We start from the raw sequence: 18978 nt of genomic DNA, 5'->3' as shown, positions 1-18978 counted from the left end.
CCCAAGTCATGAAACAAAAGTTGAAATCAAGAATGTTGTGTTCAGCTGCATGTTGTGCCAATGGGTGATCTATTTTGTTCTTAGCCACAGTTTGGTGGTGGCCATTCATTCTCATAGACTGCTTGTTGGTTGTCGTACTGAAGTACTGAAAGTCCATGCAGTGATTGCAGCAGAGCTGGTATATGATAGAGTTGTTCAGTTGATGCATCCCACATTATAACATTTATCATGAATATGAATATGAAGTAAGTAACTAAGTAAGTAAGTACAATACTACTTGTCATGCAGCTTCACTATCAACTCTGCTATTTGCTACATGGTTAACAGGAAGTTTCAATCCCTGAATCCACATAATCAGATAATTCACAGAAGCTGTGACTAATGGTGTCTTCCTTTAAATTTTCTTTGGAGTTAATAGAGATTCTTTATTTTTATATTAATTGTGCAAATAACAGTTCAGATGAAATTCATTTTTATTATCAGCAAAAAGAACTGTTAAGGAGTAAATGTACTAGGAAATGAATGTAAAAACATTCTTAAAAAGGGCTCTGCAAGATGAGTGGTTATTTATTTTAACATTTCTTTCTTATAGCTTACTGCACGCCATTTAATATTATGATTTTAGATATAAAATCATGTTTTCTATCACATTGAACATACCAAATTAAAACTATTTTAAATTCATCATTACCTCAATTACATGTAAATGTTTAAAGGTGAATGGATGAGTTAAAAAGCTGAATGGTGAGTGCTCATCATAGATAATGGAATCATCAGTAGTGCCTCATAGAAGTGTGATAGGATGGCTTTTGTTCTATATATGCATAAATGATTCAACATTGAAAGTTAGCAGCAATCTGTGATTTTTTTCTAATGACACTATAGCATATGGGAAAGTATCCTCATTGAGTTACTTTAGGAGGATACAGGATGACTTAAACACAATTTCTAGTTGGTGTGATGAATGACAGTTTTCTCTGAATATGTAAAGATGTAAGTTAATGTGGCTGAGCAAGGAAAACAATACTGCAACATTCAAGTACTGTATTAGTGGTGTACTGTTTGATACAATCAAGTTGATTAAATTTGTGGGCTTAATGTTGCAAAATGATATGAAATGGAACAAGCAAGTAAGGAAGATAGTAAAGGCAAATGGTCAACTTCAATTTATTGGGGAAAATTAGAAAAGTTTAGGTGATCCACCAGTATAAAGGAGACTGCATGTAGAACTGTAGTGCATCCTATTCTTCAGTACTGCTTGATTGTTTGGTATCCTCATCAGATTAAAGGAAGACATGAAGCAATTCAGAGGTGTGTTGTTAGATTTGTTATGGTAGGTCTGATCAACACACAAGTACTACAGAGATGCTTCATGAACTCAAATAGGAATCCTTGAAGGGAAGACAATGTTCTTTTCATGAAACACTACTGAAAACCAGCATTCTCAGCTGACTGCTGAATTATTCTACTGCCATCAATGTACATTTTACATAAGGACCATAGAGAGTCATTTTTCCCTCAATACACTTGTAGTAGAACAGGAAAGGAGATGATTAGTACAGTAGCTTGAAGAGTAGATGTAATGTCAATTCTTTCTTCTTCTTCCCCCCCCCCCCCCCCCCCCCAAGAAGATATGTGTATGTTACTCCACTTCAGTTTGATAGCACAAAAGATGAACTTGATGAACTCCTTAGATTATTGATTTCACTCCACACTAAAATAAAGCTCCCAGACAAACATGAAACAAATCAATCCATAAATTTCTTAAGACATAACAACTGTTCATAAACATCAAAATATAATTTTTACATTTACAGCAAACCAATCTACACTGGTATCGCAATACACACCATTCAAACACACAAGTATGATGCATTTAGATCTGTGTTGAACAGGGCACACACATCACCTTTAAAACCCAAAGCATTAACACAAGAAACTGATACCATCAAAGCAATTGCAATAAATAATGGGTATTCAGAGAAATCAACTGACAAACTATCCAACAAAATACAGGCTTATATCATCAATAGGGGTGGAAGCACTACATGAATAATTCATGGGGAGGGTCAAAGAGATACTGAAGGAACTGAACTGGCAGTCTCTGGAAGATAGACATAAACTATCCTGAGAAAGTCTATTAAAAAGTTTCAAGAGCTGGCTTTAAATGATGACTCTAGGAATATGCCCCCTATTTATTGTGCACATAGGGACTGTGAGGACAAGATAAGAATAATTACAGAACACACAGAGGCATTCAAATAATCATTCTTCGTGGGCTCCATATATGAATGGAACAGGAAGAAACCCTAATAACTGGTACAATGGGACATACCCTCTGCCATGCACTCACCATGGTTTTGCAGGGTACAGATGAAGATGTATCTTCTTTGAAATAACATTTATCAATATGTAGAACAGTAGTGTCTTTAGTTCTTTGACTTTTTTTAAAGAATTGTCTTTACAAATGTGCTGTAGCACAAAAAGTGTTTGCACGTACGTAAATATGACAACTCATACTGTACTTTAAAATCATGTAACTGCTAACAGAAACAGTGAGTAATTTTTTTATGTTTTCTTAGTTCTGCAAAACCTTGTACTCAAAATGTGCCACTTTGTAATCATACCTAAGTAATCTTAACAGGACAGGTATTAGAAAAAAAATGTAGAGTGAGGTTAGCACCTGAAGACCAGTCCCTGAACCTCTTGTCTGTCATCTGAGCATCCAGGCGCTAAGGCAGCTTATCATTTTGTCACCTCCTCAAAACTATAATGTGGGGAAACCAGTCATCCCCACATCTGCTGAGGTATCGACAGAGGTCTTCCTTACTCTGTGCCACTAGGTGTGAGATAAGCCTGACATACTCACAGTGGCAGCTGTTCTTTGCTGGGCCAACCACACTACACCTATGTAACATGAGACTTCCTTGACACAGTAGTGGACTGAGCTATTGATGTGACTGTAGATAAGAATAGTAGTACAACCTTTACTCATCATAGAACTAGCAGGGGGTTTGTAGTGAGTTGTAGTGAGCCTAGGAACTCAGCTGTCTTTTACTCCCAGAAGAAATCCCTGGTACTCATTTGATAGCAGGCTGAGTGGACCTGGAGCCATCCTGAAGGGACTGGAATGAGGACAAATATGCACCCCTACCTGTGACAGACCCAGGGGCCTCCATAGCTGGAGTGTAGCATTCTACCTGCTAGACCACTATAGCCACTAAAGATTGATAAATAATAAATAAAATTTTAAAAAAATCTCATAAAAGCTGTTAGGTACTGTGAAATTTTCATATTTATTTAAGATTCCAATGGTATCTTCTAAAAATCAATTTTGATGTAAACGGTTACTGTCTCTTGCAGTTTGGGTATGAAACTCAGTCTCATGTACATATATATATATTTAAATTTAAATTATAAATACAAGTGTCAAATGTCCAACTTTTTCACACTCAGACAGAAAACACTGTAATTTGTTGATTCTGAACATCTGTTGTTTGAGAAGTTACTGCTCACATTTGGAAGCATAATATAAGTAATTTTAGTTCAATTCACAGTTTTTGCATTTTCCGCTTTTAGAAAAAGATAGCTGTATTTCAAAAAATATTTCATCTCTTAATGTCTCCTATGTTCATCTTTCCTCTGTTCTCAGCTGTATCATCCTAAACCAATTATTTAACATTTTCTAACTTTACTGTTTACAGAGCTTTATGCAAGTTAACAAAAATGTACGTCTTATTTAACCAAGCACATTGTTAACTCTGTACGTTCTTCTCAGTAACTTTTTCTATTTCTTTTTTATTTATTTTTCTCTTTACAGGTTAAATGGCTGAACAGCTATCATGATAGAGTTCGGAAAACTGTGGGTGCTCAACTGTTATATGAAAATGATTTTGATACTTATTCATGGCTTGTTGAGAAGACATTGCCTCTTCGAAATGTATGGAAATATTAATTAGCAAAAGAACACACATAATTCAAAAGAAACTGAAATGAAAAATAATGTCTTAAAGTAAGTTTTGGTCATAAAAAAGACTGCCACATAAAAATGTGTGAAAAGAAGGAAGCAGTTTGAAGTATTAAGTGTAATTATAACTTCTGTGATGAACATTGTCTGTATGCTTTAGTTAATATGAAGTTCTAATATGAAGTTCCTATGTTGATAATCCTGAAATAAATTCACAAATCAACTGAATGGTTACTGTCTCTTGCAGTTTGGGTATGAAACTCAGTCTCATGTACATATATATATATTTAAATTTAAATTATAAATACAAGTGTCACTGACAAATATAATGTAATTTCTATCCACCACAATGTCGAATTATTGTATTACTGTCCTCTAACTACCGTGAAATAGTCTCTTACTGCATAGTTGATAAAAATGTATTTTAGAAGATTTCATATTTTAAACAATGAATTGGAGTCTCATACGAAATAAGTAAAAATTGTAACATTTTTCTAACAAAGATTCAGAAAGTAATTTTTTAGACCATGTAAACAGCTGTGAGCTGCAGCCCAAATTCATTATGACAGAGCAGTTAGAAGAAAGGAAAATATTATGTGTCAATGTGATGTCTAGCCACCAAATAAATTTCTTTTACTTGCAAAATAATGTTTACTGTTGTATGAACATCTTCTTGATTTACTGGTGCTCTCAGGCTGTGATTGAAACTGCTTTCACATATATGTTGTAATAATTATGGTTTCACATATATGTTGTAATAATGATGGCCTATTTTAAAGTTTTTTTTTTCTTTTACTGTATCAACAAACTGTTACAGCTTTCTGTTTAACAGTAATCAAAAAACATCTTTCCTTAAATTTCATATTCCTCTACATGCTACTAAATTTCAAAAGAATTTGTACAAGCTATATTTTTGTAGCCACATAGATTACACAGGAAGATATTCTGGTAACACAGCTACTTTTCAACATAATTGACTGGATTAATGAAACCATAGCATTAGCAGAAAGAAACAACACAATTGCACATCACTGAAACAAGGATCTTGATGTGCAATCTTTTACAGTTAATCTTTAAATGAATGTGTGTATCATTCACTGCTCTTATTTAGCACAACCACAACACCTACCGATACATGACATGAGCCCCATGCATGCAAGCCCTATAAGTCCAATTGCAGACTGCACAATACATCCTGCAATTTCTTTTGCACACCAGTTTCCACACTTTGTCCCACAGTCTTCTCCTGTTTCACCAGTTACATCTGAGTCCGACATTATGCAGAAAATTAATACCTGCTCATAGTTTTTATTAGTTGTTTTCCATATTTACTAAATGAATTCTTATTAATTCATGATAGATGTTCTCAGAATTCATGTAACATGAGATACAATGAAGTTTTTCATAAATTCCAAGCTGCTTCATGTTTAGCTCTGGAGCAACACAACTTCAAATGCTAAGTTTCACTTGATACTTGGTGCTCTTTACTGTAGTGGAAGGAGCAAGCCAAATAAAATAAATCTGTGATTCAACAGTAACACTTGAAGCTCACCTGTAATCATTATGTTAAAATTACATAACTTGATCACACTGCTTAGTAAATAATGTGTCAATGTTTTCCATACATTTATTACTCTGAATGTGGACAATTGTACACAAAGTTAAGACATACAAGTACTGGGTACAGTCAAATGTAGTGCTGTCTTTCTAGCGTACAATATTTCACACACTGTCAACTCCAACAGGATGGATGCTATCTCTGCAGGAAGATGTGTGTAATTCTTTTATCTTAGTTCCTTGTGTGATATATACATATATCCTGTTAGGGGTGTGTTATAAGCATTGCATCAAAATCTGAGATAGATGTGGTCTTGATTTATTCATTGGTCATCCAAAATATTAAAAAATGAGTAAGCTGTTGCTATAAAACTACGTACAAGATGCTGTATTAATGTTCAAGTTTAATATCATCCACTTCTTGGACCCATTTATCTCACACTTTATGGGAATTTCACGAAACATTACTGATTAGACAGTAAATGAGACAACAATTTTTTCAAATTTGATTGATGAAAAGAGAACCCATTTATCTTACACTTAATGGAAATTTCGCAAAACACAACTGATTAGGCTGTACATGAAACAATAATTTTTTACACTTTTGGTTAATGAAAATAATGCAGGAGTGATTCAGATCTTTCATGTGAGTATTAGAATAAAAAAAATCCAGTTACCTTCTCAAAATCTTTAATTCTGAGAAAAGTGATCCATTGCTTTACAACTTTCATATGGTCTGTATGTTATTCCCAGCGCTAAAAGCAACTCATATTATCTAACATCCTGACTAGTGTGGTGTGATGTGTTTCAAGCAGATAATTTGAACATAGTATTGGGGAACAGCTGCAAGGGGTATGGGATAGGAAAGATCACAATGTGTTGTCGATGTGTGTGCTTGCAGGACTTTGTCAAATGTTGAAGAAGCCCTACCAACAGCCATTCAGTGAAAAGTGGCTGGAATGATAACGTTTCAATAGACATAACTGAAACCAGAGGCCAAATAGTAATAAAGGTACTTGTGACATTATTTGCAAATGATCTGTGGAAGAAGATAATATACCCAAAATTCAAACACTGCTTAACTGTTCTACTTTACAAGAAAGAAAATAGGCAGTACACATGGAAAAAAGCTAAGAAACATGATGGGTTTCGAATTGGGTGTGGCACAACACATTTGAAAGTTGTACATGAAATTATAAAATGTTGCAGTGAGTTTGAATTACCACTTTTTTTGGGATTCATAGATTTTTGACTAAACTTTTGACTCAATTTCAACATAGTCTGTACTAACAGCCATTGAGAAAGAGGGCAGTGGTTCTACCTGTGTTGGCATAGTGAAGTACATTAATTTTATCATGGAACTATACTGATTGTTTAAAGTGCAGATAAACTTCTACAACAAATACAAAAACTTAATAGAACAGATTTGCATTTAGGCCAAAAAATGGATTGTTGTTAGACTAAAGAGATGTATAATCAGCACACCAGTAGGAAAATTGTACATATTAACAATGAAGTAATAGCTTTAGCTTATGACTTTTAAAATTTAGGCACTTGAAGACACTAACTAGGTAAAGAGCAAAAGAAATAACCAGAAGAGTAAAAATGGCATGGAGTGTTTCTGGTAAATACAGGAGATTTTAAACACAATTAAGATTCAGATCAGCTTGAAACAATCAGTGTGTCTTATTTATGGCTGTGAAATATGAGATTTTAATGTGATTTTCTGCCACTTTTGAGTTTCTTATGTGAGTCTTTAGTGAGAATAAATATGACAAAACAAAAATTTGAGTTGATCAGGAGATAAGCAAATTTTATCCCAGATTTTTGTTTTGTTACAAACAAAAAGCAGTTTCTTGGTTAGTTTATCAGTTAGTTTCATGCTCCATGGGTGATTTGCATGAAAACTGTAATTATGTGAAACGAGACATTTTAAACAGACATCAAAACTTAATTTTTAAATATGGCTACATTCTAAAAGTTTATAAAGTTTTTTTAAAAAATATCTACAAATGTGAGTTAGTAATTCCTACCCACCACCTTTTACAAATTACAGTAATAGAAATTCTTGTACAGAATAGAAGTTGTCAAGGAGAAACTGGTTTTCTTTCAATGATATTGTGGTGCCTGTGTTATTCTGAATTATGATGCAATGCTCCTGTCACTGTGGTGACTACAGCTATTATGAAATACAGGAAATGTATTCACAGTTGCAAATATAGACAACCATTCATTATCTGTATAATGGAATAATGACAATGAAAATTTGTGCTGGACTGAGACTTGAACCCAGATTTCCCACTTATCGCAAGCGATCGGCTTGTCATTTGGCTATCTGAGCACAACCCATGGCCAGACACAAACTTCCATACGTTGTCAACCATGTATCTACAACCTGAACTCATACATTCATTTGTACATTCTGGTACAGGGGAGAAAGTTTACTTGAAAGTCGCTTGCCCAGTATCGGCAGATAAACACAATATAGCAGAGCCTGTGTTATTCCGATATCAGTGTTCTAACTAGAGGCAAGATCATGGTGATCGGTGTACAGCTATAGTTAGTGCATCATACTGCATCTGCAGCAGTAATCTGAGCAGCACTTGGTACGACAGTGACACAACGAGCTTTTGCAAATCAGTCACTTGAGGGACATGTCCAAACCAGATACCCTGTAGCATGTATTCCATTGACCCCAAACCACTGCAATTTTTTACTCCAGCAGTGTCAGGTGAGAGCTCATTGGAGGGCAGAGTGGAGATCTGTTGTTTTTTATGATGAAAGCTGGATCTACCTCGGTGCCAGTTATAGCCATGTGTTGGTTAGGAGGAGGCCACTTAAGGGTCTGCAACCAATCTGTCTGCTTGCTAGGTGCACTGGACATAAACCTGGGCTTATGTTATGACCTGGGCTGCAATTTTGAATGACAGCAGGAGCACTCTTGTGGCTATCCCATGCATCTTAACTGCAAAACAGTATATCAATCTGGTGATTTGATCTGTTGTGATGCCATTCATGAACAGCATTTCTGAGGGTATTTTCCAACTGGATAATGCTCACTCACATACCACTGATGAAACCCAACATGCCCTACAAAGTGTCGACGTGACACCTTGGCATGCTCGATCACCAGATCTGTCTGCAGTTGAACACATATGGCGCATCATTGGACGACAAATCAAGTGCCATCCACAGGCAGCATTAACCGCCCCTGTATTGACTGACAAAGTGCAACAGGCATGGAACTCCATCCCACACACTGACATTCAGCATCTGTACAAGACAACACATGCGTACCTGCATGACTGCATCCAACATTCTGGTGGTTACACTGGTTATAAATGCACCAGCATTTCACATTTGCAATAGCTTATCTCATGCATCCATTAACCTGTGATCTTGCAATGTTGATCAATTAAACATGTTACATAAACAAATGTACTCCTGAAATTTTGTCATCCTACAGTAATTACTTTTTGGTGTTGTGATTCTTTTCCATCAGTGTAGATCTTGTCATGGCTGGATCTCCCAAGAATATCAGTGGTTCTGATGAAATGCTGTCCATGCTATCCACTCCAGGGGCCTTGTTTCAACTTAGGGCTTTCAGTACTTTGTGAAGTTCTTCTCACAGTGTCATATCTCGTGTCACATCCTCATCTACTTCCTCTTCTATAATATTGCCTTCGAGTTCTACTGTAGAAATCAGCTGTGTCTTTCACCAGAATGCAGCTTCCACTTTTCAGCACAGTGAGTGTTGTTCTTCCACTTTTCAGCACAGTGAGTGCTGCAGCAGAAGCCCATGTGATAGACATTTTCTGATATACCAGTTTCCATACACACAGACTGCCAATGAAGCCTGTTTATCACGTTGAACACTTTGCAGGAACACGACAAGGAAGAGAGATGAGCCAAGCCATGCAGATGGTGGCCGTGATCAGTTGAGGCCAGACAGACTGAACTGATGAGAAGTGGTTATTGATCATTGAGACTACATACAACATAATAGAGCCAATTTTCCATCTACCAGACACAATTGGGATCATGCAAATGAACACCTGACAACCACAGTTGCTTGGCCAGGTGTATCTTTGGAATTCTTGCCAGCACCAAATACAGCATTTCTAAATCAAACTACAGACCCTGACCTAATGCATTCCCTGGATCATTCATTGCTGTACAGAAAGGACGCATTTCAAAGAAGGACAATGACATGTAACAGCAATGGTGAGTATCACAATAACAAGTGCTACAGTGGGTCTAACTCTGTTGTGAATACCTTTTATTCTTTTGAGGTGGAGAGCCAAATATCAGCATAAACTACTAATAGCCCAGATTCCAATAGATTGATTCCCTAGAGCATAAGAGAGACTGAGAGTGAAACCTCATAGTGTGAACATGTAATGGATGTAAAGCCATGAAAGTTGAACTGCCAGAAGCATAAAACAGATCTTAGAAGTGGATTCATAGGTTAAGCAGTAAGATTGGATGCCTTAACTAATCAATGAGAACAAGTTCCAATGGTTTGGTTATAAAATTTCTTTGCATTCTGTATGAAAACGCAACTTGATAGGAAACCAATTTTAGGGTTTAAGGTTGACCCATGGATCCGGTCTTGTTCATAGAAGACAGTGACGTAGTGTAATGACAATAGATGGGCATATTAGTGTGACCCTGAGTAGTGCATAGCAGCAGCGGTGATTGTGAGCAAGCACAAGATGATGTCACTGTAACAATTCGACAAGGCCAGTGCAGTGTTGTGAGGCAGGTTAGCTTGCTGAAACAGCAAGCTCAGTGGTTCTGTACTACTTAGTGCTGCAAGGGGCAAGTCAGGTTTCCACAATGGCAATGGCAGTATCATTTTAAGATACTTGATTGGTAGTGGTGCATATGCACTGCAAGAGCACTGCTGCCAACTGTAAGTACTGTTCACTTTTGTAATAGAATTATTCTGAGTCTTACAGCTGACGAGGACAATGGGGCTGTGCTGGACAAGGTCACAACAGAGACCTGCCAGCAGAGGTCACTGATTCTGTGTCAAGGCAGGGCAACAGCAACTAAGTCACCTCCAGTAATATGGTCGACTCCTGCCCAGGGGGCAGTGGATCACTTTCCACACACACCAGCCACCATTTGTTGCTGTCAGATGGGAATCTCGTGCAGTGACAGCACCACGGGTGTAACGGACACAGCAGCATTCAGTTTGCACACTGCTGGTGTGAGGTTTGTAGAGCCAGCTTATGTGATGAGGTCACCAGTGTGCTGCAGTACAGTGTCAGCAATGCAAGGCATATGGGCAGCTAGCCCATTAGGATTCAGTGACCAGCCAGCCACTGGACCAATGTATCGACCCGTGCAGATGTGTCAATAAAAAAACTTGTTATATTTGCAGCTCCCTTTCTCTGGAATCACTGTGCTCCCACCTTGCCCCCACCACTTGCTCACCACCATCCTGGCTCATAGCTGCCCCACCCTGCACCAGGCAGGGCCAGTGCAACTGATGACAATTCATCAATAAATCTGAATAAAATGTTTACAGGTAGTTTATTTAAAGTATATTCTGTCTAATCAAAATTTCTAGTAGTATCTAAAACACATTGTTTCAGCTTTAAGAAACATTCAGGCATCTCTAGACAAAGACAAGTTAGATATTGCAATTTCTTTAAAATCTAAGAACGATAATATAGTAATTTTTTCCATGAATAGGGATGTTTATTACTATGAAAGATGAACGACCAACGTTTCTGTTTTGGTTTTGACAAATATGCTGCAACAGGGAGGATTTAAATGGAAATGAGATTTGATCTTAGTAGTGTAGACCTGCCTTGGTGCAAATAACAGAGGCTGGCTTGAGAGCTCTGCTTGGTGGGCTTCCACCAAAATAGCTGATTCTGGTCACACTGCTTTTCAATTTTAGTACATTTCTTGCATTCTTTTGTGAAAGATTTCAATGTCAATATTATCAACAGTTATATCAATGTATTTCCAAGAGCTATTGAATGTAGGTAGTTATGAAAAGTAAACGGTTCCATTAAAATAAAAATACTTGGTTCAATTCCTTGGTTGATGCTGGAGTTTGGCGCACTACGCATACAAAATATTATGTGCACCTCAGCATACTATCAATTGCGGAAAACCTCGTATCAATATCTGGAACCATTCAAGAAATAAAATGGGTACTTCGCCTTACATGACTCACTTTGTATTTTTCTCCATTTTCATTCACAAATAATTTTACCAAGTCGTCAGCCTGACGTTGTAACTCATGAAGTGAATTAATATCTGAAAACTGCTGTTGCTTAAGGGCTGCTGTCTTTACTATTTATATCATTCTTTCCACCTCTGACTCTGTTAATGATTTTTAAGGATAGTTGTGAATACAGACCACAGCATAATTTCTTGCCTCACGAAAACGAGCTGAAACAACCTTTGTGAGACAGTAGCCACTTGCCGCTAAAGACCTCGTTCCTAGACCTATAGGTGGCAGGCAAGCAGTAGATTAAAAATGTGTCATATGGACGCACAAGATCTGCAGTGATTTGCTGTATGCACAGGCACCTGTACAGACACATAGTTGCATGTGGTCTAGCACATAGTCGTACCATGCCCGGCTGTTTTCAAAGTGGCATAGGAGAGTGTCACCTAGATCTGTCCCTCTTCCTGCTACTTTCATCCTGTACTGTAGTGGGTGCAAGAGTTTCACAAACTGTGACATCTCACTGAGAACTGGCTGGCGCAATAAGCTCACCAGGCAAAAAAAAACTGGTCACCCCAGTATGTAGCACAGATGAATCACTAAGACTTTACAGATGGTGCAGTGATCAAATCACGTACTCAGTCACATGTGTACTACTTGTAGCTGAGCATAAAAGTAGCGATCAATGAGACATTTATGTTTCAAGCGAACATTATATTTATATATAGGTAAATGTAAGAATGTGACAGTGTGAAAAAAAGGAGCAATCGTGTTGGGCAGCCCTCATGGGCATAGGGTGTATGGAGTTGCTGGATATGTTGGCATTTTGCAGCTGACTGTTCTACTTCATTCATTCATTCATTCTTTATTGATCCACTGAATCATTTTGTGTACAGAGAGTACTACATGATATGGGACAATCAATAGTTAACATTTAAAAAATACATAACACCAAATTAAATACACTTAGACTTACACAATTGTATGATAGTTATACAGGGCCAGCACAAGCCCACATGCCGCCCTGTGTGAGCTGCTAAATTTCCGCCGCCCCCCCCCCCTCCCCCATATATATATATATATCCCCCAAGGTAAGTCTTTCCGCTCCCGGCACTGGAATGACCCCTTACCCTCTCCCTTAAAACCCACATCCTTTCGTCTTTCCCTCTCCTTCCCTCTTTCCTGATGAAGCAACAGTTTCTTGTGAAAGCTTGAATTTCGTGTGCATGTTTGCGTTTGTTTGAGTGTCTATCGACCTGCCAGCACTTTCGTTCGGTAAGTCACATCATATTTGTTTTTATATATATAAAATAAAGGGAAACATTCCACATAGGAAAAATATATCTAAAAACATAGATGATGTGACTTACCAAATGAAAGTGCTGGCAGGTCGACAGACACACAAACAAACACAAACATACACACAAAATTCAAGCTTTCGCAACAAACTGTTGCCTCATCAGGAAAGAGGGAAGGAGAGGGAAAGACGAAAGGATATGGGTTTTAAGGGAGAGGGTAAGGAGTCATTCCAATCCCGGGAGCGGAAAGACTTACCTTAGGGGGAAAAAAGGACGGGTATACACTCGCACACACACACATATCCATCCACACATATACAGACACAAGCAGACATATTTAAAGACCTATATATATATATATATATATATATATATATATATATATATATATATATATATATATATATAAAAACAAAGATGATGTGACTTACCAAACGAAATAGACATACGTCAACATACAAACAAACACAAACATACACACAAAATTCAAGCTTTCGAAACAAACTGTTGCCTCATCAGGAAAGAGAGAAGGAGAGGGAAAGACGAAAGGATGTGGGTTTTAGTAAGGAGTCATTCCAATCCCGGGAGCGGAAAGACTTACCTTAGGGGGAAAAAAGGACGGGTATACACTCGCACACACACACATATCCATCCACACATATACAGACACAAGCAGACATATTTAAAAACCCACATCCTTTCGTCTTTCGTCTTTCCCTCTCCTTCCCTCTTTCCTGATGAGGCAACAGTTTGTTGCGAAAGCTTGAATTTTGTGTGTATGTTTGTGTTTGTTTGTATGTCTATCGACGTGCCAGCGCTTTCGTTTGGTAAGTCACATCATCTTTGTTTTCAGATATATTTCTCCCACATGGAATGTTTCCCTCTATTAATATATATATATATAGGGGGAAACATTCCACATGGGAAAAATTTATCTAAAACACAGATGATGTGACTTACCGAACGAAAGTGCTGGCAGGTCGTCCTTTTTTCCCCCTAAGGTAAGTCTTTCCGCTCCTGGGATTGGAATGACTCCTTACCCTCTCCCTTAAAACCCACATCCTTTCGTCTTTCCCTCTCCTTCCCTCTTTCCTGATGAGGCAACAGTTTGTTGCGAAAGCTTGAATTTTGTGTGTATGTTTGTGTGTCTATCGACCTGCCAGCACTTTCGTTTGGTAAGTCACATCATCTGTATATATATATATATATATAAAAAGACTTACCAAACAAAAGCGCTGGCAGGTCGATAGACACACAAAAAAACACAAACACACACACAAAATTCTAGCTTTCGCAACCAACGGTTGCTTCGTCAGGAAAGAGGGAAGGAGAGGGAAAGATGAAAGGATGTGGGTTTTAAGGGAGAGGGTAAGGAGTCATTCCAATCCCAGGAGCGGAAAGACTTACCTTAGGGGGAAAAAAGGACAGGTATACACTCGCACACACACACATATCCATCCACACATACAGACACAAGCAGACATATTTAAAGACAAAGAGTTTGGGCAGAGATGTCAGTCGAGGTGGAAGAGTAGAGGCAAAGAAGTTGTTGAGAGACAGGTGAGGTATGAGTGGCGGCAACTTGAAATTAGCGGAGATTGAGGCCTGGCGGATAACGAGAAGAGAGGATATACTGAAGGGCAAGTTCCCATCTCCGGAGTTCGGATTGGTTGGTGTTGGTGGAAAGTATCCAGATAACCCGGACGGTGTAACACTGTGCCAAGATGTGCTGGCTGTGCACCAAGGCGTGTTTAGCCACAGGGTGATCCTCATTACCAACAAACACTGTCTGCCTGTGTCCATTCATGCGAATGGACAGTTTGTTGCTGGTCATTCCCACATAGAATGCATCACAGTGTAGGCAGGTCAGTTGGTAAATCACGTGGGTGCTTTCACACGTGGCTCTGACTTTGATCGTGTACACCTTCCGGGTTACAGGACTGGAGTAGGTGGTGGTGGGAGGGTGCATGGGACAGGTTTTGCACCGGGGGCGGTATATATTTTTTCCACGTGGAATGTTTCCCTCTGTTATATATATATATATATATATATATATATGTTGATAGAGACACTAACAAACACACACACAAAATTCAAGCTATGAAATCCCCAAACCACCTTCCCTACCCTCTGGCTCCTAGCATTGTAACCACCCCCGGTGTAAAACCTGTCCCATGCAGCCTCCCACCACCACCTACTCTAGTCATGTAACCCGGAAGGTGTACACGATCAAAGGCAGAACCACGTGTGAAAGCACCCACGTGATTTACCAACTGACCTGCCTACACTGTGAAGCTTTCTATGTGGGGATGACCAGCAACAAACTGTCCATTTGCATGAACAGACACAGGCAGACAGTGTTTGTTGGTAATGAGGGTCACCCTGGGGCTAAACGTGCCTTGGTGCACGGCCAGCACATCTTGACACAGTGTTACACCGTCCGGGTTATCTGGATACTTCCCACTAACACAAACCTATCCGAACTCCAGAGATGGGAACTATTTAATGTTGAACAAAATAAGAAACAACACAGTAAATAACCAAGACAGTGATCATAATACAAAAATTTAAAAAAAGTACTAGACAAATCGAACCTTCCTGGCTTTTGCTTGTGCAAACTTACAGTTTTTATTTGTTTTAGTTATAAATATTTGAATGTATTGTTGTTTTTCTGACATGTTCCACATCCTGGAGGACCTCCTCACTACGGATCAATTGGAATGAAAGTAAATCTAATCTAATCTAATCAAACTCTTTCACACGATCTGTGTAATTTAAGTCCTCTGCAAGCTCATGCTCTAACGATATTATTGTAAGATCATTCAAATGAGTTTGGCTCATCGTTGATCAGAGGTATGTCTTTATCAATTTCAGTTTTGAGTAACTCCTCTCTCCACTTGCAACTGTCACTGGGAGTGTTAGGAGAAGTCTCAGTGCAATGTTAACATTATGGCAAAAATTATGTCTTCCTACAAACTTCAGAGTCTCTTTTGAACCTATTACCTGTTACAACAATGTTGAAAGCACTTTCAGTTCCTCCCTCAACTCCAGTGCATCAATGTCGCTTGACTCATGATCTTGCAAAATCGCTGCGAGGTTTCAACACTTTGTGTCCAGGCTGTCAGGAGGTGCATTCTTCAGCTCGACGATGTTGAAGAGAAAATCAAAATAATCACAATGAGATTTCAGTTGATTGAACCTCTCATCCAAAGATGTGGTTACTATATCTAAAAGATAATAGTAGAAATCAATCTTGTAACGTTTTGTTGGGCCATCTATTGTCTTCCTTCATAGGTAAAATGTATTGGCTTCTTACTTCGTTGCCGGGAAACTCTTATCTGTGGTAACATTAGATCTTCTAGCTCTAATTCTGTAACCAGTTCTTCTGTTCTGCAGGTCTCAAAATATGCTTTCATTTTTTCAAGCATTTCCACGGCCTCAGAAATATTTATGTCAATGGCCTGGAGGGTCTTACTGACTACACTGATGTGAAGTAGAATGTTGTACCAGATTACCAGAGAAATGAGAAAGGTGTAATTTTTTATTTGATTCGCAAGTGACGTTGCTTCATGAGCGGTCATGCCATCGAATTCTTCTGATATCTGAACCAGTGCATCATAAACGCCTCCAATTTGAAACCTCAGGGGAGCAAGTGCATCAATGCAACTTTCCCACCTAGTATCGCTCAGTGGCTTTAGTGACAGGTTATGCAGATACTTCTTCAAGACATCATGACATCCCAACATCGAATGGAGGGCGAGAAGAAGTCATACAAGCTTTTCACTGTCGAAAACATGGAAACAGCATATTTATAAGACATAGCAGCATCGTTTACAACAAGATTCAATGAGTGACTGCTACATGGTACATAGAATGCTCTCTTCTTCATATCTGAAATTCTTTTCTGGAGACCAGACTTCTTTCCTTTCATGTTTGCTCCACTGTCGTATCCTTGCCATCTCATATTACACAATATGATTTTTTTTATTTTCCAAGTACTTGAGTACGCCCTGCGTCAAAGTGGAGTTTGAAGAATTGGGCACTGGAAGAAATCCAAGAAATGCTCCTGAATTTGGACATCATATACCGTGTCGAGTCTTGTCTCCTGGACGGAATGTACCACAACTGTCATCTGCTCAACTTTTGAAATATTTGGTGTGCAGCCCAGAATTATACTGAAGTAGTTTGCAGATTTCATCATTAATAGAATGTTGTTGGTTATAGATGATCCAATAAGATGAATTATTTCATTCTGTGTTTCTTTTCCAAGATAATGATGATTCTTGTTCTCACCTTGCTTTGATTTGTTCTGTGCAGGTGCTCCATCATCACAGTGTTGAACTTTCTGAATAATTCAACAAGTTTCAAGAAGTTTCCGTTGTCAGGCTGAAAAAGTGTATCTGTACATCCTCTCAAAAGCAGACACTGCCGACCCAGGAAATGAATTATTGCTATTAACCGCTCAAGAACATTTTTCCAATGTTCACTTTCAGTATTCAGAAGCCTTTGATGATGGATGTCGACAGTTCGTGACTTTTTCAGTCCCTTGGAAAACACGATCCACTTTTTATGTGAATTCAAATGCTAGATAGACTTCCCATGACTTTAGAGATACGAAGCAAGGTGCCTCCAGTTACTTATACTGTTCTTTGCAATTTTTGCTGTAGATGACGAAAAAAGTTTGCAACAAAAGCAGAACACAGCATCCTTGCTCTTTGATTACAACAACCAATGTCTATCTGCTTCTTCTAAATTCAAAGAATCGCTGTAGTGCACAGGGCTGAAACGCCGGTTGTCTGCATGTTTAGGACATTCTTCAGCTTCCTTAATGCGCTCGGGAGGACCTTGCATGACCAAAGTCGTTCGAATGCAGTCGGTAATAATTTCCGGCCAGCTTCTGGGATCTGAGTCAATTGTGTCTTCCAGTTTAGGCTCGCCTTCATCCCTTCTCCGGTGGTGAGTGCCTCGGCTGATGTTCCTACGGTATTTTCCGAATCGGGTCACCTAATTTCAGTTCTGCCTGATCTTTCAAACTCGGAGCTTTCATTACAAAGCAGGTCTTGAGTCCAGACGAGGTCTGTTGAACATGTTGTGGATGGCCCACCATCAGCATTGCTACTGTATGCGGTGGTCGCAGTACTGTGTTTGTCAACTTTCTTGTTATGTCCTGAAGATAAAGATGTAGCTTCAGTAGCTCCACTAGTTTCTGTACCTGCAGGATCTATTTTTCCACCCTCGCCGCTGCTGGGTCGTTCTCTCTTTGGCTTGAAATATCGTTATAGTGCATCCTTTTGCTTCTTATCGTCATCTTCCTTCAGCGCCCATCTTTTCCTATATTCACTGCCAGACAGTCTTTTTCTACCGTCGGACATGTTTCAATCCAGCCTGTAAAGAACAATTACGTGAAACTAACTGTTGATGTCAGTGTGCTAACTTTATTTGCAACACACTTCGCAGACAGTTTTCTGATACTCCACTGCACGTAAACGGAAAATTATATTACTGTAGTATACACTGTTCAGGAGATGAAGTCATAAGAATTGAGCCACGTGAAATTGAATTTCAGGGCGAATTTCACAACAGACGCAGGTGAAACGGTCAAAGAATGGGGCAGAAGACAATGGAGAGAGGAAGAATATCGTAAGGAGATGGAGTAACATAATAATGCAATAAATACACACCTGGGCATCGATGGGTACTAATGCTAGTCGAAATATATTAACTCACTGCACTGCGGTTGTTCATTTCAAAGAACTGACACTCAACGTCTGTCGTAATTTTCATGTGTTACTTCTTTCGTGTCTGATTATGGAATAAGGGGTAACAAATTAGTCATCGTCATATCACTTCACTTGTCTTCACTTTATTTTCATTCTAGCTATTGGGACAACATGTGCTTATTTGCCAAGTTGCTAATTTTTGAAGTAACAGATCATAAGCCGGCCGGAGTGGCCGAGTAGTTC

The 18978-nt window shown here is 38.6% G+C and overlaps 1 protein-coding gene across 1 annotated transcript in view; it reads left to right on the top strand.

Moving 5' to 3' along the window:
- The window catches only part of LOC126234982 (xaa-Pro aminopeptidase ApepP-like), a 241482-nt gene extending 236882 nt beyond the window's left edge, over positions 1-4600 (top strand). The window contains exon 14 of the mRNA XM_049943721.1: positions 3821-4600. Coding sequence (XP_049799678.1) covers positions 3821-3955 — 135 coding nt within the window. The 3' untranslated portion in view covers positions 3956-4600. The remainder of the gene's footprint in view (positions 1-3820) is intronic.
- The last annotated feature ends 14378 nt before the right edge of the window (positions 4601-18978 follow it).

Source organism: Schistocerca nitens, chromosome 2 (assembly GCF_023898315.1).
Source record: "Schistocerca nitens isolate TAMUIC-IGC-003100 chromosome 2, iqSchNite1.1, whole genome shotgun sequence".
NCBI lineage: Eukaryota > Metazoa > Arthropoda > Insecta > Orthoptera > Acrididae > Schistocerca > Schistocerca nitens.
This window is presented reverse-complemented; position numbering and strand designations above follow the sequence as displayed.